The sequence below is a fragment of the Ornithorhynchus anatinus genome, chromosome X2 (genome assembly GCF_004115215.2).
Source record: "Ornithorhynchus anatinus isolate Pmale09 chromosome X2, mOrnAna1.pri.v4, whole genome shotgun sequence".
Lineage (NCBI taxonomy): Eukaryota > Metazoa > Chordata > Mammalia > Monotremata > Ornithorhynchidae > Ornithorhynchus > Ornithorhynchus anatinus.
The window spans coordinates 23,722,966-23,745,295 of NC_041750.1; the positions used below are offsets into that span (position 1 = coordinate 23,722,966).

Sequence of the window (22,330 nt, forward strand, 5' to 3'; positions counted from 1 at the left end):
CTGCTCATCAAGCATACATAATTCAGCGTGTTTTTCTTTTTCTTTTTTCTTTTTCTGAAAACTTGGCTCTGTGCTCCATGTGACAAGGAGGCAGAGTCGGGATAGAGCTTCCTTGTGCACGTTCTTGATTAACTGGGACAGTTCAGTGTTGAGAGTGAAAAGCCAAAGATGGCTCCCAGCAGGCTTCGGGAACCACTGCGAGAGCACGTTATCTGATTGACAAGTTGTATCGGGGGTCTTTTCCATCTCTCACCACCACCCTGTTGTCACTCTGGATCTGTGGGGGAAATTTGAGTCCAGGCAAGCTGATGGTAGGATTTGGGGGTAAAGGGAGGATATATAGATGGGGGCGGGGGAAGAAGCCCAGAGCCTGTCCAACCTCATTGGAAGCAGCTGCCAATAGGAAGCAGAATTTCAGATCAATCAGAATACACCAACCAAAACATGGTCTCAAAGAAAAAAACAACAACAAATCCTGCTTCTATAACCTCAACATAGTGTTTTTCAACCCTGATCTGTTGAATTGCAACTAGTATTAAATCTCTGTAATACCACCTGGCCAAAATGTCAGGTTCCATTAACACCATTTAGATACACATGGATTCTGTGAAAATATTTCAACCAACCATTGGTTTGTCCTGAGCAATCCATCCATCCATCCATCATTCAATAGCATTTACTGAACAGGTGTTCTGGAGTCTCCAATTCTGAGATCTTGTCTTTCAAGTTGGGAAAAAAAATACAAGTTATTCTGGTCGGACCCAGTTCCTGTCCCACATTAAGCTTCACAGTTTAAGTAGGAGAGAGAATGAGTATCGAATCCTCATTTTATAGTTGAGGTAATGGAGGCATAGAGAAGCTAAGTGACTTGCCTAAGGTCACACAGCAGGCGGGCGGCAGATCAGGGGTTAGAAAGTCCTCTGACTCCCAGGCCCGTGATCTTTCCATTAGGCCACGCTGTTGCCCATTTCTCTGTGCCTCAGTTTCTTCAGCTGTAAAATGAGGTGAAACGTGCTCTCTCTCCCTCAGACTGAATATACACTTGCCACATAGGAAGTGATTAATGAATACTAATTTTTAAAAAGGGGAGGGGAAGTAGAAGGACACGTGGGAGGAGTCTCAGTCTTGGAGGAACAGACCAGATCCAGGGGAAGCCAGTGATGAGACTTGAAGGAGGGAGGGTTACTGTAGTTGTGGCAGGCAAGGAAAATCTGGGAGCGATTTTCAAACAGAGGGAGACCCAAGATCTCAAAGAAGAGGAGCCTGCAAACTGAGAAAGAAGTAGAAGCAGATGAAAGGGAGGTTTGGCAAGTTTCCTTGGGAGTGTGAAAAAGCTGGCTCCAAGTCAGTTAACCAAACGTATTCTAAACGTGAGTGCGGTAGTTTCCCTGCCATTGGACTACGCTCAGTGGCCATCGATGAACAATATAGGAAGGAGGTGAAAAAGCCTCAATCCTGGGTGGGAAGGTAGAGGCACCGAGGAGGAGGGGGAGACTGTAAATTCATTATGGGCGAGAACATGTCCACCAACTCTGTTGTAATGTTCTTTCCCACTCACTTAGTACAGTGCTCTGCAACACTGTAAACACTCAATAAATACCACTGATGGATTGATTGACTGAAAGGTAGCATAGCACCCCACTCACAGACCTCTTCTCTCTGGCCCTGCTAATGATCAGAAACTCTTGTGCTTGCTCTGGGCTACATTTCCTTTATAATAGGATAGCACCGTTAGAGGATTACCGATTAGCTCTAATTTACACCTCCTCATGAATTTCAATATTGGTTGCGCAGAAGCAAAGAGAAGATCTGTTCTGTATTTTGATTAAAGGCTTTGGCTCTCACTGCGGTCTTCCCCTTCAAGGACTCCATCGCATGATTGAAGCTTTAAAACCGAAACCTTTATTGCACTACGGATATTTAATGGAGATTCCTGCCAGATCCCCAAGATTAGGTGTTCCCGAAAGTCAGCAACGAAATGATAAAAAAGACCCCAGAAACTCTGGCTTGATGGAAAGCATGAGAGAAAAGCAGTAGTGTTAGCAGGGTGGAATCAGTGGTTTGGGATGAGTTTGCCACCCTCACCTACCTCCTTTCATGGCAAAATGAAAATTTTGGGCTCGGTGGTGGGGAACGGGTAGTTGAGGGGAGGATGGACAGGTGCCAGGAGGCCTGCAAGAGGAAGAGGACATTAGAGGGGCTTCTGGGACTCTTGAAAATACTACTGCATGGCCACTGCTAAGAAGCCGGGTCTAGTGGATAGAGCACGGACCTGGGAGTCAGAAGGGCGTGTGTTCTAATCCCAGTTTCACCACGCGTCTGTCATGTGACCTTAGGCAAGTCATTTCACTTCCCTGGGACTCAGTTACCTCATCCGTACAATGGGGATTGAGACCGTGAGCCCCAAGTGAGATGGGGACTCTGTCCGACCAGATTTGCCTGTATCCACCCCAGGTCTTAATACAGTGCTTGGCACAGAGTAAACACTTAACAAATACAACAATTATTGTTACTTAGATCTCCCCATTAGGCCCGGGACACAGAAGGCCAGATGTTTTCATCACAGCCCTCCAAAATGCCCAGATGCCCATGGGCATAATAACTCGTCTGTGTTCTCCTAAACCCTCCGAGCAGCTGGTCAGATGCTCTGACCGTCCCCGTGGGCACTACCCATCTGTTAACCTCTGGAGATGATCCTCAATCAATAAGAAGTTGCGGTTGCCTGTATGAAACAGAAGCAAAGGGATAAACCACGGAGGTCTTGTTCATGTCAGCTCCCACAGAAGTACCGAAAAAAGGATTAATGAGTGTGAGAGTAACGGCAAACGAGATTTTCATTTTCTCAAGCAAATGGTTCAAGCTCCAATGCCTAGGTGAGTAAAGTTGGAAAACATAGACTTAACATCTTGGAGAATTAAATGCTACATTGACTTATGGGCAACACAAAATGGCCAGCACTGAAATTCTGTATTTTATGGGTAAAAATGAACAACAAAGGTCTGAGACTATAAATGGGGCCTTCATATGTGTATATGTCTTCAGATAATGGGAAGCAGTGTGGTCTAGTGCAAAGAGCATGGGTGTGGGGTCAGAGGACCTGGGTTCAAATTCCCGCGCCTCCACAAACCTGTTGTTTGACCTTGGGCAAGTCACAACTTCTTTGGGCCTCAGTTCTCTTCTCATCTGCATAATAGGGATTCAATACCTGTTCTTCCTCCTGCTTAGACTGTGAGCTCCATGTGAGATCTAACCTCAGTGCTCAGTACAGTGCTTGGCACATAATAAGTGCTTTAATACCTCAATTAATATTACTGATTCCCTTTCCATTGGAAAGGTATTTTTTCTCAAAGCTTTTTGACCAATATAATCTGTCATCATTGAAATCATTTTCTCTCTCAGTATGGTTAATGACTTTTGGCTACTTGTTATTTTCTAGCCCCCTATTTATGATCCGTAACCATTAGTAATAATGAATTGTTGATTAGCATACCTTGACATTTCCCTCATTTTCTAGAGGGATCTTGGAGGTGTATTTTCACACTATTTTATTTTTCCTAATTTGGGTCATATTTAGATACCGAGAGATCTCCATTTTGTTTGAGCATCACCGAATCGATAGCCTCAACGGAAACTGATTCTTCTTTCTTCAGCATCTAAAATAAATTAGGCAGGCAAAAGCCATGTGGGATATTTATAATCCAAGACAAAAAGAGAAACCATGACCCTTTCCCTCTCTGCCTCCGCCGAAAGAGAGGTAAGATTTGCAGACACTTTATGGAAGGATTTAACAAGACCCTATTTTCAGATGAGTGGCAGGATAATTGTTTAATCAATGTTGCTGCAAATTTACACAGGTTTGGAATGGTCTAACAATTCACACCGGTTCAAAATAATTTCAACTTTGTATCAGAGAATTCAGACTCCCACGTGGGGAATAATCATGGTTTAATGGCCAGTCAACGGCATCACGGTGTTCAAAATAGTGAGACATTTGTCCTTTCTTCATTTGTTCAACGGCACAGAGAGGTTATTGTTGCGATCCATTAATGTGTTTCAAATCAGTGGGTAAAATCGGCCTCTGAGTGCAGGTCGGCTCACTGCTAACTAAAGGAAACCACCACAGTACATGGAAAAACACATAAATTAGCACTGCAGACACATTATACACAAGTTAAACACAGAGCATACAATGCCAGAGCATTTTAGAAGTGTCTTCATAGATTCGCTCACCCATTTATTTGATGTAACGCTACATACCAAATGAACAGAAAAAGCCCTCTTTTAAATATGCAATCCTAGCCACATCAAGTCTTGTACATTTTCTTCAAGACCAAACACCTTCCAGCATACTGCATTCATATCTAACTATTTAGACCTGTGTTAAAAAGAATTCAAAAATGGATTTAGTCACACCTAGAGGCTTAGGTCCGCCAGGCCTTTCTAGGTGATATGGACCTAGGGACCAGTCTTCTGAAAGCCACAACCATCACCACAGCTTCAGTACGACTTTTCCACTCTTCTAGGAATGTGTCAGGTTAACCTAAATAAGACCAGAACTGGGTCCGCTGCAACTACAGTAACTACCACCTCAATTTACTACCAGCGTTTCATGACAAGCAAATAAAAGTCGTATCATATTCATATGTCCTCTTCATAGATGCAAACATTTTAATGCTAATCACCAGTGGTGGGTGGTTCGAGGAAGTAAACTGCCTTTAACCACCGGGTAACTAGTTCTTGTTGACAGATGTACATCAAAACTAAAATCTGCTACCTGTTTTTTCCCCATAAATACATATTACAGGAAACTTTCCCAACATCTAGGAAAGGGGCATCAGGCTAATCTGGGTTTTGAGTGGAAATAAACTTGGAGAATCACCTTGTGCTCACTTTTTGAACACTCTGTCTCCCGGCTCCAATTCTGGGACCACTAATTCCCAGGGACTCCTCGCGCTACTCCCTGGCTTGCAGCCCCCAGCCATTCACTGCCTAATGCTCAGGATGGCAAAGCAAAGCGCTTATTGTCCCTGGGCTGAACGTCTCACTGCTCTGTGGGGGAGAGGAGACGGAGGTCGGGGCATTTAAGGGAGATAATCTCCAGGGGAGGAGACTGAGTGTTTTCTTGCCGGGAACATACAGAGGGGAGAGGGAATGGGGTAGAACCCAGAGCTGGGAACTTTAGAAAAAAAATGAGAAATACTTGTGAGGGAGTGCTGGGAGAGACCATTCAAGGACGACGGGGGTGGGAGGTGGGGGCTGTAGAGGTGGGCACGGGGTTTTCTACAACCTCCCATGGCAGAAGTCATCAGTGCCCCTTGTCTGAAGTGTGCCCTCATCTGGGGGAAGGGGCTGGGGAGCAAGAAATCACAGGCCCTTTTCTCTGGGGAGAAGATCCACCCCCCCCAATCTCCTTAACCTCCAAAAAAGGGTTTACTCAGGCACTTTTGCTTCTCTTCTAAAGCCTAACCTCCAAAAGAGTTGTGTAAAATATTTCCTTCCAAATGTTAGAAAAGCAAACGGGGTAACGAAGGCTGATGTGGAAACGGCAAAAAAAACCCAACAACAACAACGAAACCGACAAAAGACCATAAAAACTTGGCCATCTTTTTGGTGGATGACAAGGGCTCTAATCATAAATAAGAATATAAAAGAATAAATTAACTACGCTACAAATATGGCAACGGGGGTCAGGGGAGGTGGCGTGTGTAAGTGCGTGTCTGCGTGTGTGTGTGTGTGAGAAATGACTTCGCTGCGCTCCCGGGCCTGTTAAGAGGGAGAGGACATACAGTCTAGAAATTCATGACATACACACTGGCAAAAACCGTACACCATAAGAATAACGAGGCTCGAAGGAACGAGGCTGACGAAGACGACCCCAAGGGTGACTTTCTTAGACACCAGTAAATAGATCCCCAAGGGCAAGGAGCTGAAGTAGAGCAACCCTAGCAACCAAACGAGCACTCGGATAGAGGTCTGGAAGAGCAGGGACGTGCAGTTCCACACGGTCCAGTTATGTGACACGGTGGCCACAGAGTCAAAACTGGTGGGGCGGTAGAACTCGACCACGGGGGTGGAGCTCAAGGACGGGGGGCTCTCCCTCTGCACCTCCATGATGGTGATGACCAGGCAGTTGGACGAGGCGTGGGACGGGCTGACCAGAGACGCCAACCTCTTGGGGGTCAGCAGCAGCTCCGTGGGGTTGTCCGGCGGGACCTTCTTGCCCTTCCCGCCGCAGGCCAAGTTCACCAGGATGTTGTTGTCGTCGGGCAGGCTGCTCACCTCGTCGTCGGGGAGGCAGGTCTCGAAGCGGCAGAAGGGGCAGATGATGACGCCCTGCGGGGAGTCTCCGAAGTCGAGGATCTTGTAGACGCATTTGGCACAGACCCTGTGACAGCACTCCAGCACCTTGGGCTTCCTCTGCCTCAGGTTGTAGCGGTTGTAGCAGATCTTGCACTCCAGCTCGTCCGACGCCTGGGCCTCCGGCGTTTCCTCGGGCAGCGGGGTGGTCATCTTGGCGGTCGACGGGCCGTGCGCCGGCCAGAAGGGTTTTCCTGCTTGGGGGAGGGTGGGCCGGGGCGCTGCTTCAGGACCCCCCACCCCCCTCTGACCAGCCGAGTCAGGCGGGGAGGCGAGGGGGCTGTGAAAACGTTGGGAGCGGACACAATCGCCCCGTCATCCTCAGCTTGTGGCTGCGCCTTGGTGAGGCCTGTGTCTGATGCGAGGCCTTGACTCCATGGGAAGAGATGGCAGGGCCAAGTTTCTGGAGGAAAGAGAGACAGAGAGAGGTGCCGCACTGAAAAGGGATTCTGGGAGAATGTTTTACCACACCGCTCGCTGGGCTTTGGAACGGGGGGAGCGGGTCCCTTCAAATATGAAACCCCTGATGGCACATAATAACAGTAACTGTGGTGTTTGGTAAGTGAGCAGGGTGGCTTAGTAGAAAGAGGCCCCGGGTTCTGATCCCGCCCTGCCACTTGCCTGTTGGGTGATCTTGGGCAAGTCACTTAACTCCTCTGGGCCTCAGTTTTCTCATCCTTAAAATGGGGAGTTAACTCCGTTTCTTCTTCCTAATTAGACGGGGAGCCCCATATGGGTCAGTGACCGTTCCAGACCTGATGATCTTGTGTCTATCCCAGCATTTAGTATAGTGCTTGCCATCTGGTAAGTATTTAACAAATACCACGATTACTATTATTACTATGTGCCAAGCACTGTGCTAAGCACTGGAGTCAAGACAATCAGATCAGAGGAACCAGGAATCCTTGACACAACATAACCATTTATCAAATACTATGACAGTACCTTAAATATGAGTTATGGTACTAGTTAACGTCTCCTGTACGTCAGTATATAAACGGCACTATAAAATACTAATGAAATAGTAATAGTACTATGATTTAATTTAACATGATTATATAACAGATGGGAGCCTCTCAATAAGATGGATAAAAATTCAATGCTGTTCCCAATTCCCAAATGAAAGATGAACTATTTTATTTACTTGACCAACCTCTAGAACATTTAAGCAATTATCTTGAAAGAATCCATCAAGTACTGACTTTGAAGGAGCTAATTCTGGGAGGGATGGCCTGACAACATTGATTAATCAAAGCTCTGGTGGCATTCCTGTTGCGTAGCTCTTTACAAGTACCCCTCCTGGAATGATGAAAGAATAGGAATGAGACTGTAATGCCTTCTCACAAACAGCTGGGTCCTTCAATATAAATACTCCATATCATCGAAGAGTGTGTGTGCGCACGTGTTTGAGTATGTTTGTAAACCACATTCTTGAAGACAGTTCCACTGATAACAGAGTTCACCCATGGGTGCATGAATGTGTAGCTGAAAAGGCCAGTGTGAGTCCCACAGTCCCACTGCGTACACACAGAGATTGTCTCTTGCCATACTGCTGTCTTCGCTGCCTACAGTGCCTGGCGCTGTTTTCACTTTTGCCTCTTTGTTACTACCCTCTGGAAGCTTCTGCACAAGATGAGCTACTCCTTTTTTGAATCTTTAGTTTTCCAGTTCCTTAAAGTAGTGTTGAATAATTTATTGCAGTGTGAATTTTATAACCTTATTTGGTCCTAAGTTTTGATTCATAAGAACTTTGAACTTGACCTTTAATGGTATTTGATAATTTCCCCCCAGACCTGGCTCTTACACCCAGACTCATTTTTCAGTACTCTCTCTCAACTTCCTCAGATCTTTTTTTGTTATTTACTACTTTGAAGCAAAGATTCTTGCTTTTTTACCCTTAAATTAATTACTTTCTGTCCTCCCTGTTGAAATATAGATAACTTGCCTAAAATGCTTTTAGTCCAGACTACTCCAAATCAAGGTTGGGTTCTCCCAGGATTTCAGATCCTGCATCTTTCTTGGATGGCTTAAGAAGGGCTGAGAAAGTGGACAATTGGGCCTGAGGAGAGGAAATTTGGTATCATGTCGATGAAGAGGGGTTTTTTTGCCCCCCTAAGTGGTATTTGTTAAGTACTTGCTACATGCCAGGCACTGTATTAAACTCTGGAGTAGAGACAAGCTAACAGAATTGGACATGGTCCAATTCTCGGCCTCCAATCAACCCATCCCTGTCCTCTCTTCCCTGGATGCCCCCTTTTCTCCTCCAGTCAAACCCTCCCCACTCCTTTGTGCCAGATTGACACCCTTGACACCATCCTCTCTAGTGAACTCAAATCTTTCTCTCTCCTTTATCCCTTCATTGATCTCATACCACTAACCCACAGCCCTGGATCACCTCCACAGTCTGCTTCCTTCGCTCCTCTGCACGAGCCACAGAGTGCTGCTGGTGGAAATCTAAATATCAGGTTGACCTCGCCCACCTCAAGTTCATCTTTGCTTGCTTTAACTCTGCCCTCTCCTCCGCCTGGCAAAATTATTTCTCCATCTTTATTGACACCCATGCCCGTTGCTCTCACCAGTTATTCCAGATGTTTAACTCACTCCTCAAATCCCCTGACTCTCCCCACCCCATCTCTTGTCCCTAATGACCTGGCTATAGCCTTAATTGAGAACACAGACTATCAGGCACGATCTCTCTAAAGTCTTTCCTCCTCCTCTCCAGGCTCTTCCTCCTCCTACCTTTGCACTCTCCCATCTATCCTAGGAGTATCTCAAGAGGAGATCTCCTACCTTTTCTCAAATCCACCCTCTCCACCTGCACATCTAACCTCATCCCTTCACACCTTATAATGTAAGTAAATTATTTGATCACTCGAAAAGTAATATTCGTATGCAATAATTGCTCTACGCCCTCTGCTAGTTAATGCCTTTGTTTCAAGTCTCCAGTTTTCCTGTCAGTTTGGATTGTCATAGCTATCATGCCTCATTTCTTCAATGTCACACTACATCAGTCTTCTAGAACGATTTTCTTAAAGCAGAATTTGAGGTTGGCTAATTATGCTTTTGGCTGACAGCAGCAATTCACTGAAAATTTCTTAATTTTGCCAGAGGGAAAATTAGGGAAATTTGGGATAATCTTTTGAAAAGTCTGAAAAAAACACCCAACACTTAATGCTACTAAGTCTCTTCACATTGGTTTCTACCAAGGGAGAGTACATCCAAATGCTACAAATCACTTTGAGGTTATCACTTGCTGTAATTTTTTATTTTGATATGAGGACTCTCAGTTCACAGGAATGAAAAGGCTTATGAGCATAACAGGCCTGGGAGTCAGAGAACCTGGGTTCTGATCCCAGCTCTGCCACTTACCTGTTATGTGACCTTGGGCAAGTCACTTCACAATGCCTCTGTTTCCTCACTTGTAAAATGGGGAGTCGATACCCATCCTCCCTCTCATTCTGACTGTGAACCCCATATGGGCTAGGGACTGCGTCTGACCTGATTATCTTCTATCTGCCCCTGTGTTTAGTACAGTGTTAGTACTTTGTAAATGCTGAACAAATACAATCATCATCAAATTACAGATTCATCTGGTCGTAGGGCTGAAGTGGCCATGCCCTTTCCTTCTAATTGTACCACACAAAAACCACCACAGTAAATGAGAATATATCCCAGCTATCAAGCTCTTCAGGGAAGGTGATTCCAAACTCTTGGAAATTGATTCCAAAGTTAAACAACCTCTACTGCCAGGAAATTCTTCCTCAGGCCCAATCTAAATTCTCTGGACTGATCCATCAACTCCCTGAATTTTCCTTAGCTCCTTTCTTTAAAAGGTCATGACAGCCATTGTTCTCGAGTTCGTTTCTACTGTCCTTGTTCTTAGAAAGCTAACTTAGCTGAGACTCACCCCAACCTCCTGAACCAATTTTCGTCTGGGTGGACCTGGTGCTTTGGCAGTCTTCAAACATTTTCATTTCTTGATCATCGGTTCTGGTGACATCCTAAATTCCTTGATTAATATTTCTGTCCCCCGTGGGAAATTTACGAGAAGTGGTGGAATTTATAAGCCCATCCTTCTTCGTGAACAGCCGGGCAGAACCGTCCCTCGATTTCGGCGGTCTCTCTCTGCCGTCAGTAAATCACCCTCACTTTGTCGGCTCTCGGGTGCCCTAAAGTCTCCTTCACGGACCTTGTGTTGCTAATGTAATAGCAACATTTTCACGTTATTTATGATCTTGGAGTTTACTCCCTGGTTTGGCTCTTAAACAGAGGGGCAACGGAAGAATTGACATTCAAGAGATGAAGGTTCGGGGATGAGGTAGAGAGCACTGGAAATGGCCTAGTTTGCTACTTTTGTGTCTACACATCTTTTGAGAGTCAACAATGAACTTTTTAAAATGAAACTGTATTTGTTAAGCGCTTACTCTGTGCCAGGCACTGTACTAAGCGCTGGAGTAGATCCAAGCTAAGCAGGTTGGACACAGTCCATTCCCACATGGGGCTCACAGTTTCCATCCCCATTTTACAGATGAGGTAACTGAGGACCAGAGTAGTGAAGCGACTTGCTCAAGGTCACACAGCAGGCAACTGGCAGAGTTGGGTTTAGAGCCCAGTTCCTTCTGAATGCCATACTCATGGTCTTTCCACTAAGCCACACTGCCTTTCCCTCCTCTCTAGACTGTAAGCTCACTGTGGGCAGGGAATGTGTCTGTTTATTGTTATATTGTACTCTCCCAAGCTTTTAGTTCAGTGCTTTGCACACAGTAAGTGCTCGATGAATACAATCGAATAAATGAATAAATGAACGAAGAGGTCTATGACCTCGATTAAACCACGCTGCCCACACCTATTTTTCCCCAGATGGCTGACCAGAACACTGCACAAATTGCATTCTGCGCCTTCTTAATTCAGTGTTCCCAATCTTTATTCCACCAGGCTCTTGGGTGACCCAGCAAATATCGCAGCAGACGATAGCCCCCTTAAGTCCTTCTGACCATTCTTGGGAGTTACCAATGCCTATATGTGTGGGGGAGAGATGGCTCTCTTAGTTTGGAGTGGTCACGGCAGCACAGTGGAGCAGCACAGTGAATGTTGACACTTTGGGCTCTCTTTCTTGCCCATCCTGCTTCCGCAGTTTCCAGGGTTAGTGTGGCAGGTCTCTGTAGCACAGACTGTAGGCTTGCATCTATGCCCCTGGTAAGAGGTGGCACTGTGGTAATGGCTCACACTTTTAAAATTTAATTTAAATTTTTTAATAGTATCTGTTGAGTGCCTCCTATGTGCCAGGTACTCTACTAAGGGCTGAAGTAGATACAGGCTAATTAGGTTGGACACAGTCCATGTCCAACTCGGGGCTCACAGTCTTAATCCCTATTTTACAGGCAAGGAAACTGAGGCACAGAGAAATTAAGTGGCTAGTCCAAGATCACCTGACAGACAAGTGGCAGAGCCAGGATTTGAATCCAGGTCCTTGGGATTCCCAGGTCAATGGGCAGGGACTGTCTCTATCTGTTGCCAATTTGTACATTCCAAGTGCTTAGTACAGTGCTCTGCACATAATAAGCACTCAATAAATACTATGGAATGAATTATACTTCTCAGCAAAAGGTCCTGTCTTCCAATTCCGGTTGACAACCCCTGCTACCTACATATGCTTACAATCGCAGTTAAACCATGTCTTACCAAAAACTCCCTTGCTATTGGCCCTTTCTTTAAAATATGTGGTCTTTTCATGTAACGTCAGTGATCGTCAATTCGTGCCTAATGGCTGCCCCGCAGTGACAAACAATCCGGTTAAAATTGGAGAGACGAAACATACTTCAGTGGGAGAGTCCCCTTAAATAAGGATAAAAAGAAATCCAAACACACGTCTTCCCAAAACTTTCAGGAGGATTTTGGTTACTTTGCTTTTCTAACAGATTATAGTGTCCTTCGCAGTATTGTAAATCAAATTCGCTATCTCCTGAAAAGGGGTAGGTTTCTACTCACCCAGCTTCAAGTGTCCTCTGACTCAGCGGGAAGTGACCAACCCAACTATTGAATTGTTCCATCCGGCATCCTGTAGGCCCCTAAAAATAAAATATAAACCTGAATTTTAATAAAAATTAAAATTCCACTCCCTAAATTTTCCACATTTGTAGATGCTTCAGCCAAGCTCTGGGGCTCGGTTCAATCTGTTCCTAAACCACTTTTGTTTGCTCTGAGCATTTTTCACAACAGGGATTTCGCTGACAGCTCTAATCAATTTGTCATTCTGCAATACGGCTATGGGACATGTGGCATATTGACTGATTTCTGGTTCATACTCAATGGTCGGAGCTAACTCGGAAGCCTCGGGATGATTAAAAAAGATCCCTCTCTAACAGGGTGTTAATTGCTGGGGAGGAAGTTGGGGGTGTTAATCTTCAAGGCTTCCAAAGATTGTATAAAGGACTGCCTGCAGAAGGAATTCAACAATCGGTCAGTAGTAAGTACTGAGCACCTCTTTGCAGGGTGTGGTACTGAACAGTTGGGAGAACACGACAGAATAAGTAGGAACTGATCACTGCCCTTAAGGAATTTCTAAGCAAGCACAAGATTGAATCTAAAATTCAGCGAGTTGGTTCTAACTGGGGATGTAAGACTTTTTCAAAAGTACAGCGGGAAGTTACAAAAACTTGTGAGTTTATGTGGGGCCGAAGGAAGGATATAAACAGGAGGGATTAGAAATCAAACGGGGAGGGCCTCTTAGAGAGGGGTTTTGAAAATGGGGAGAGCCGTAGGCTGTGTAATTTGAAGGGGGAGAGAATTCTGGCAGAAAGGAGGGTGAGAACAAGAGCTAGGAGGTGGGAGAGATGAGAACAAGGCACAGGGAGTAGGTGATGTTCAAAGGAATGAAGAGTGCAAGATGGGGCGGGATGGGAGAAGACAGTGGATTAAAAGGAGGGACAGAGCAGATCGAAGGTCTTGAAACCAAAGATCAGGATTTCTGCTTGATGCAGAGAGGAATGTGTTGCCATTGGAGGAGAGGGAAGATGTGTGCAGAATGACACTTTAGAAAATGATCCAGGCAGAGTTAGTAGAGACCAGATTAATCCAAGAATAAATTATTTACTTGAAGTCCATTCGGAAATGACATTAAGCCTTTTAGAGAAGCAGTGTGGTCTAGTAGAAAGAGCACAGGCCTAGGAGTCAGAGGACCTGGGTTCTAATTCCGGCTCTGCCACTTGCCTGCCGTGTGATGTGGGCAAAAATCACTTAACATCTTTGTGCCTCAGTTTTCCCACCTATAAAATGAGGAGTAAATCTTATTCCCTCCTATTTAGACTGCGAGCCTCGTGTGGGACAGGGACTGTGTCCAACCTGATTTTCTTGTATCTACCCTAATGCTTAGGGCAGTGCTTGACGTGTAATAGACACTTGACAAATGGGTTGGGACCTTGGGTTTTATTCACCGTAAAATTCCCTACAGAACACCCCCTCATAACCCGGCACCTCAGTTATTTGGCTTCGAAAAATGAGTTGAGCAAATGGGCTGCGTTTAACATGCCTCCCGATTGCTTCTGAGGCACTGCAGGCCTCACAGATCAGGCTACGTGTGCTTGGAGTTCCCACAGAGGCTGCCGTGGCACTGGAAATATTTGGAGTGATTTCGGATAGCACTATTTCGGACACTGTGCAGCTTCCAGAGGTCAGCCTGCCTCCTGGCTCTAATGATGATTCTAATAGGCGTCTCCAGCAGGTTTTTACCAGGCTGATGGCCATTACTACGTGATCACGCAATAATATCACTACTTACCTCTAGAGACTTTGCCATGGCAATAGGGATTAAAAAACACTAAATTATTGAGTGCTTAGGGGGTTGGGATTCTAGGGCACAGGTGGTGCAGGAAGAAGGGGAAGACAGGGTGGGGAGATGAGAGATTAGTCAGGGAAGGCTTCCTGGAGGACATGTGATTTTAATGGGTCTTTGCAGAAGGGGAGAGTGCTCGTCTATCAGACGTGAAGAGGGAGGGAGGTCCAGGCAACAGTGAGCAAGGGAAGCAGCAGCAAGAGAGATGAGATCAAAGCCCAGTGAGTAGGTTGGTATTAGAGGAGCAAAGTTTATTTTACTGTCTGTCTCCCCCTGTAGACTGTGAGCTCCTTGTTGCCAACTCTATTACATTGTGCTTTCCCAAGCACTTAGTACAGTGTTCTGTACTCATTAAGTGCCCGATAAATACCTCTGTTGATCGATCGAGCTGATTATAATGAGAGAGGAGTGTGGATAAGAAGGGGAAGAGAGCGGATTGAGTGCCTTAAAGCTGCTGGTGAGGAATTTCTGCTCATCGAGGAGATGGATGGAGGTTTTTGAGCGGTTGGGAGATGTACCGACAACAACATTTTCGGAAAACGATCTGGGTAGCAGAATGAAGCATGGACTGGAGAAGGGAGAGGATGGAGGCAGGGAGGTCAGCAAATCCTGAGCGGGCATTCCATTCGAGTAACGGAGTTTTTACGGTGCATGAAATGGTCGTTCACTCAGTGGTACTGTAGTGACCTGAAAGAGTTAATGCGTCTTCCAGAAATGCTGAGAATAATTCACATCTGGGGGTGGGGAGGGGATTGGGCTAGATGTATATTGCTTTAAAACTGGATGGGAAATTAGGTTTCTCAATGTGAAAAGTAACCATCATCCACTGTGTCTTCAGTCACTGAGAGCTGTTGAAATATCTGAAGCAAAATCTACCCAACAGTTTTCTATTCTTTGGCACCATCCAATTTTTCGGCATTTGCATATGGAAATCCAAACATTTTGAATCAAAATGTCACTTCATTCATTCAGCCTAAGTGTATTACAACCTGCTTTTAAATTCTGCTTCAGTGAGTCTAATAATGTCAAATGTTCACAGCGGTGACCTTTCAGCAGCCTGTCTTTAAGAGCCATGAAGCATGGGGAACGGGACATGATACACCAAGACCACTTCATTCTCACACCAGTTCATTTTATCCAAGGGTTTCTCTTCTGCTGAAGAGAATGGGCAAAATTGATGAATCGGTGGTATTCACTGAGCACTTACTATGTGTATAACACCGCACTAAGCACTTGGGAGAGTATAACAGGGGTGGTAGACACATTCCCTGTCCACGGCAAGCTCACAATCTAATGGGGGAGACAGACATTAATGTAAACCATTTTTAGATACGTACTTCAGGGCTGTGGTGCTGAGAGTGGGGTGAAAAACGGAATTCGGTCGATCACTAATATTTACTGAGAATCTTCTAGACCGTGAGCCCGTTGTGGGCAGGGATTGTCTCTACCTGTTGCTGAATCGTACTTTCCGAGCGCTTAGTACAGTGGTCTGCACAGAGTAAGCGCTCAATAAATAGGATTGAAAGAATGAATCTGCCGTAAGCAGAGCACATTACTAATTGTTTAGGAGAGCACCACATCTAATTCCCACCTCTGTTGTCCCTCTAAACACTTAGTATAGTGCTCTGCATAAAGTAAAGGTCTTCATAAATGCTATTATTCCAGCTTTTACTACTGAACTAGTAGACATGATTCCTGACCTCGAGGAGCTTACAGTTTAGCGGGGGAGACCGATACTAGAGAAAATTAAAGATAGGAGAAAGTAAAAGAATACCTAAAGAGATATATGCCACTTTGTTTTCACTACTTAGATGGGGCAAAGTGCTGATGTGAGATATGGGGACTATAAAGTGAAGAGATTGGAAATCCATCAGGGAAGGCCTCCTGGAGGAGAGGGGATTTCAGAAGGGCTTTGGAGATGATTAAATCAGGGTCAGGGGATTTAAACAGACAATCACAAGTGCAACCCGATCTGAGCTAAATCACAAAAGCTCACCGGCAGCAGAGCTAAACCGAAGTCTGGTCCCGGGCCCTGTGACACAAAGACTGCAGCAGTGCAAAGAAGCAGCCAAAATCCCCACCCGTGGCAGGGAGCCAGAATGCAGGAGAGCTGGGAAGGATTGTGAAATTTCCCAGTTTCTTTCCTCACTGCCATTCCTGCCTAATTAAATAGGTTTTTAATCGCTACTCAAGGCTGCTAGAGTTCTTTATAGGAGGAGGAGGTGGAGGGGCCCCGGGGAAGAAGGCAGAAGAGAGAGGTGTTGGAGGAAAGGTAAACTTTGCGCATGCTACAAAACCAGAATGCCCTAAAGTGAAAAAAACACTTACTCAAGTGTTCTTGCTTATACCCCTTCTCCCTCTGCCTGGAAGACCCCCTTCCCTACCTTCACATCAGACAGCCCACTGTTCTTCCAATCTTCGCAGCCCTCCCGAAATCACATCATCTTCAGGAGGTCTTCTCTGATCAATCTTTCATCTCCCCACCTCATATCCTCCAGTTGTCATTTCAACACTTCAGTGCCACTTCTGTGGCACGTATGAACATAAAGTACTTAACTTTATAGCCTATCTGTAATTTTTTTTACTGTGTCTCCCTTGAGGGCGGGGGTCAAGACTCTTAATTCAGTTGTACTGGGGAAAGTACAAGGCTCTCTGTCTACAGTAGAGATTAAATAAATATCATTGATTGTTTGCAAAAGAGGGACAAATGAAGAGGTTTACAACAGGAGATCCCGATATTCCTGTTAAGAATGCAAGCTCACTGTGGGAAGGGAAGGGCATCACTTCTCTGTTTAGTTCTTAGTTCAGAGCAATCCATCAGCCCATGAGTGGTATTTATTCCTTGGCCACCTGTGTATTTTCTCCCAGTGCTTAGTTCAGTGCTCTGCACACTGTAAGAACTTAATGAATGCTATTACTACAACTACTAATAATAATGGTAGCATTTGTTAAGCACTTATTATGTGCAAATCACTGTTATAAGCACTGGGACAATACAAGGTGATCAGGTTGTCCCGCGTGGGGCTCACGGACTTAATTCCCATTTTGCTGTTGAGGGAACTGAGGCCCAGAGAAGTGAAGTGACTTGCCCAAAGTCACACAGCTGACAAGTGGCGGAGCTGGGATTAGAACCCATGACCTCTGACTCCCAAGCCCGGGCTCTTTCCACTGAGCCACGCTGCTACGCTACAAGGAACTTACACTGACACATTATGAAGTTTAAGAGGCTGGAAATATACTATAATAGAATAGAACCGCAGAAGTGCTGAAAAGTTAATTCTGACTTCTATAAATTATACTATATAATTATATTAATGTCTGTCTCCCCCCTCAAGCCTGTAATTTCATGGTGGGTGGGGAACATGCCCATCAACTCTGTTATATTGTAATAATTATCATAATTATGGTATTTGTAAAGCTCTTACTACATGCCAGGCCCTGTACTAAGAGCTAGGGTGGATATGAGCAAATTGGCTTGGAAACAGTCCCTGTCCCACGTGGGGCTCACATTCTCAATCCCCATTTTACAGATGAGGTAACTGAGTCACAGAGAAGCAAAGCGACTTGCCCAAGGTCACACAGCAGTTAAGTGGCAGAGCCAGGATTAGAACCCATGACCATCTGACTCCCAGGCCTGTGCTCTATCCATGCCGCATCTCTCCCAAGTGCTTGGTACAGTGCTCTGCACACAGTAAGTGCTCAGGAAATGCCACTGATTGATTTATTATAAATACATTTTTCAGAATAAGGAGGTGAGCAATTCAATCCTGCTGCTGTATGGTTTTCCTTGGAAAGCCTAGAGAACAGAAGTCCAACAGCTTAGACATAACGCTTCTTAATGGCGAGTTTGGATGTTTGAGTAATAAGAGGCTTTTATATTTAATAACACATTTTTGAGAACCTCCTGTATTTGAAGCAGTGGAATTACTATACAATATCAAGTTGAAATCCAGGCTCGGGTCCTCAAACTCAAATGTCACCTACTAAATGAGATCTTTATATAAAAAAATGGACTCTGCCTAGATCTCTGTGCCGCAGCAGAACTTGGCGAATGCAGTTATTACACTCAGCTCAGCTCTAGATTTTGGGGAGATTCTCCAAGATTGTCCAACAGGATGGACCAAGGCTATAGAGGATAGAGCACGGGCCCGGGAGTCAGAAGGACCTGGGACCTTAAGCCCAGCTCCCCTATTTGTCTGCTGAGAGTTCATTGTGGGCAGAGAATGTGTCTGTTGTTATATTGTACTCTCTCAAGTGCCAAGTACAGTGCTTTGCACCCAGTAAACACTTAATAAATACAGTTGAATGCATGAATTCTGTATGACCTCATGCAACTCATTTCACTTCTTTGGGCCCCATTTCCCTCGTCGGTAAAATGGGGATGAAGACTGTGAGCCCCATGTGGGACATGGACTGTGTCCAACCTGATTAGCCTGAATCCACCCCAGCACTTAGTACAGTGCCTAACACATAGTAAGCGCTTAGCAAATATTGTATTTTTTTCCCCAGATGCTAAAACAGACTCTGATTCTGCCACTAAAGGGCTCTCGTGAAACCCTCAACCACCCGATGATTTCCTTACCATTATGCAAGTAATTTCCATAGTGGGTGTTATTACTCTCGAGGACTCTAAGAGTCATTTCTCCAGAATCTTGATCTCCCTGGAGAATAGATTTCAGGCATACTTAGAAAAGTCTTGAAGACTCAGGGATGGTTCATGATTTTGGAGAGACCCCTGGGAATATTGCTTAACTGGGGCTAGAGCCTCCTTGAACTTCTCGGTGTGGGGAGGGAACTGAATGAACTATTTTCCCAGTTGTCCAGACTGAGAGTCTGCCGGGGCCGGTCTAGGCCACGGAGGGCCGCTGGTAATGGAAGCAGAATTATAATAATAATAATGCTGGTATTAGTTAATTCGGTCATTCGTACTTATTGAGCTATTACTATGCGCTCACTATGTGCCAAGGACTGTACCAAGGGCTGGGATAGGTACAAGTCAGTCAGGTCCCACTTGGGGCTCACATTCTAAGTAGAAGGGAGAACTGATACTGAATTCCCATTTTGTAGATGCGGGAACTGAGGTACAAAGAAACGCAGTGACTTGCTCAAGGGCAAGGAGCTAACGGCAACCGGTAGCCATTTGGTATGTGATTATCTGAAAGGGTGTGGGAAGCACGGGGAGTTGGCCGGCCCAGCAGCTGTGAGCTCCTTGTGGGTGAAGGAATGTGAACAAATTTACCAGTTCTACTATATTGTTCTCTCCCAAGTGCCTAATATGGTGCTAGGCATGCCGAAAGTGCTCAATAAATACCACTGATCGATTCAGACTGATTGAGTGGTCTTATACAGGCTTGGAGTGGGGTTAATAATAATAATAATAATGGTATTTGCTAAGCACTTACTAGGTTCCAAGCACTGCTCTAAGTGCTGGGGAAGATATGAGAAATTCAGGTTGTCCCATGTGGGGTTCACAGACTTAATCCCCATTTTACAGATGAGGGAACTGAGGGACTGAGAAGTGAAGTGACTTGTCCAAGGTTACATAGCTGACAAGTGGTGGGGCCGGAATTAGAACCCATGACCTCTGACTCCCAAGCCCGTGCTCTTTCCACTAAGCCATGCTGCTTCTCTAAGCTAAGCTATAGGCAGGGAAAATGTCTTCTAATTCTGTAGTACTGTACTCCCCCAAGAGCTTAGTACAGTGCTCTGTACCTAGTAAGCGTTCAATAAATACCAATGATTGATTAACTCATAGAAGTGATTAAACAAAGCCTCAGACAGTGCTGCATCCTAGCTGAAATTTGGGAGTCAGTTGCTGAGGAGAGAACAAGGTGCAGCACTGCCATCAGAAATGGAGTGTTTTCTGAGCAAAAGCTTCACGTGGAAAGAGAGACAAGGAGGCAAAAGACAAAACAGTACCAGACAAAACAAGCACTAAATACAACACAACGATAATAAGAAGCAATGGGACCTAGTGGAAAGAACACAGGCCTGCAAGTCAGAGGACCTGGGTTCTAATTTCAACTCTGATGTTTGCCCATTGTGAGACCTTGGGCAAATCGCTAAACTTCTCTGGCCCTCAGTTTCCTCAACTGTAAAATGGGGGTGAAATACCTGTTTTTCTTCCTTTGTAGACTGCGAACCCTGTTTCGCAGTCCAACCTAATTCATATTTACCCCGTTACTTAGAACATTGCTTGACATATAGTAAGTGCTTAACAAAGATTAAAACAACATACAATGCAGAAAGAGAAGAGACAACATATTTGTGTGCCCAATATGGCCGGAACTGTAGATCACACAGTGGTCTTTTCAGCCATATCACATTGACAAGTGTATCTGAAGACACTACTGACAGTGAAGTTCCGAGGAAAACTACATATAAAGATGAGGGACTAGTGGATTATCGCCAACTCTTAAAACTTCCCCACTGTGGTGAAAGTCAGGTTTAAATGAACACCTTAACAACTGACCGTAATTAATATAGTCAGCAAATTTGTTTTCAAGAGGGATTTTCACAAACTAATGCCTATTAAATGTGAATGCCTCCCTTTAATCAAAAGAACTACAATATTTAAGATCATTAGTCTATAGCAAACGGTGCATAGGCTTTCTTCTTGTGACAGGAGAGAATAAATATTTGAAAACCAGTTCTTAATTACCTACCAGGTCTTGATTCGAGGACTCTGATTCCTCTAGCGACCAGAGGAGGTGGGAGGTCACTGGCAACTATGGGCTAGGCCTTAGCCAATTCTTACACATTTAATCAACTAATCAATGACATTTTTGGAGTGCTTACTGTGTACAGAGCACTTGGGAGAGTATAATGTAACAGAGTCGGTAGACCCGTTCCCTGACCACAGTGGTAATTAAAAACGATTTACCAGGCTGCAGTATCCTTTTGAAAATAGATAGAAGGCGCAGGGAATCCCTGGAAAAATAAGACATTACTCAAAGAGGAAATTTCCTGGGCTACTTCGTAGTAAAATTCACTAGAGAAAGAGCTAGATATTAATAGAGCTACTAACTTCAAGTATTGTGTTCTTCTTATCATCCACAAATAAGGGAGGGCCCTAAATATTGGAGATCCTATAAATTGACAAAAAAGGGAGACTTATAAAGTAATTACTACCTTTTGTGCCACTGGGTTAAACAGGTGTCTTCTGTAAGAACAAAAATAAAGATTATACTGGAAAGAAAAGATCAAAGTTCTTAATATCGATGGCGTTTTCTTGGAAAAAACAAAGCGTGTTCCAGGGACACATTACTGAAATGAAAGGCTGAATTGCACTATAAATTTCTCCAATTCAATCACACTAGCACGGTACTTAACAGAGTTGTCTGGTCTACCCCAGGAGAGTGGCCCATTTCAGGCCGACGATACCATACTACTTGCGAAGAGATCTCTTGGGCTTTGACTCATCTAATTGCAAAAAGTAATGAGGCTACAGGATATCTCCATTAATATACATTATAACGAGGACAAATGTTGACGATTGAGGCTCCTCTAGAGAACAAAGGATAAATAATAATAATGGAATTTGTGAAGCGCTTACTACGTGCCAAACCCCGTACTACGCACTGGGAAAGATAAAAGACAACAGGTATCTCACCCCCAGTTTACAGATGATGAAACAGAGGCACGGAGAAGTGAAGTGACTTGCCCAAGGCCACACAGTAGGCAAATGGCTGAGCCGGCATTTGAACCCAGATCCTCTGAATCCCGGTGCCGGGGCTCTTCTTCCCTAGGTCACGCTGGGTTCGGGACTGAGAAGCTGGGTGAGGGTAACGGGGATTCTGGTAGAAGGCATTTGGGAAGTGCCACTTTCCCGCTCTTGCCCTGGTAGCTGGGTTACCGCTGAGCCAAGGAAGGCAATGAGAGAATAGATGGGGAGGGATTCATTTATTCATAGATTCATTCAATCCTACTTATTGTGTGCTTACTGTGTACAAAGCACTGTACTAAGTGCTTGGGAGAATACAGTATAGCAATAAATAGATATATTCCCTGCCCACAACGAGCTTACAGCCTAGAGGATGCCGCATATTGTGAAGTTTTTTATATGAAGGACCCCCTAGATGGCCTAAGTGTTCACAGCAGGGTGCTGACATGGTGTGGAAGCTGAGAACCAAGCAGGTGGTG

General features: G+C 44.8%; 1 protein-coding gene across 6 annotated transcripts in view; it reads right to left on the reverse strand.

The window, feature by feature from the left end:
- Positions 1-3,798: 3,798 nt before the first annotated feature.
- The window catches only part of RNF182 (ring finger protein 182), a 54,646-nt gene continuing 36,114 nt past the window's right edge, over positions 3,799-22,330 (reverse strand). For 4 of the 6 annotated variants that reach the window (XM_029053229.2, XM_029053233.1, XM_029053230.2 and 1 more), the window contains 2 exons: positions 12,346-12,425; positions 3,799-6,760 (listed from right to left, as the gene is read on the reverse strand). In XM_029053229.2, the coding sequence (XP_028909062.1) occupies positions 5,767-6,510 (744 nt within the window). In that variant the 5' untranslated portion in view covers positions 6,511-6,760; positions 12,346-12,425 and the 3' untranslated portion in view covers positions 3,799-5,766. Of the gene's footprint in view, positions 6,761-7,559; positions 7,657-12,345; positions 12,426-21,319; positions 21,339-22,330 lie in introns of those variants that run through there. The other 2 variants (XM_029053235.2, XM_029053232.2) reach the window with 2 other exon arrangements.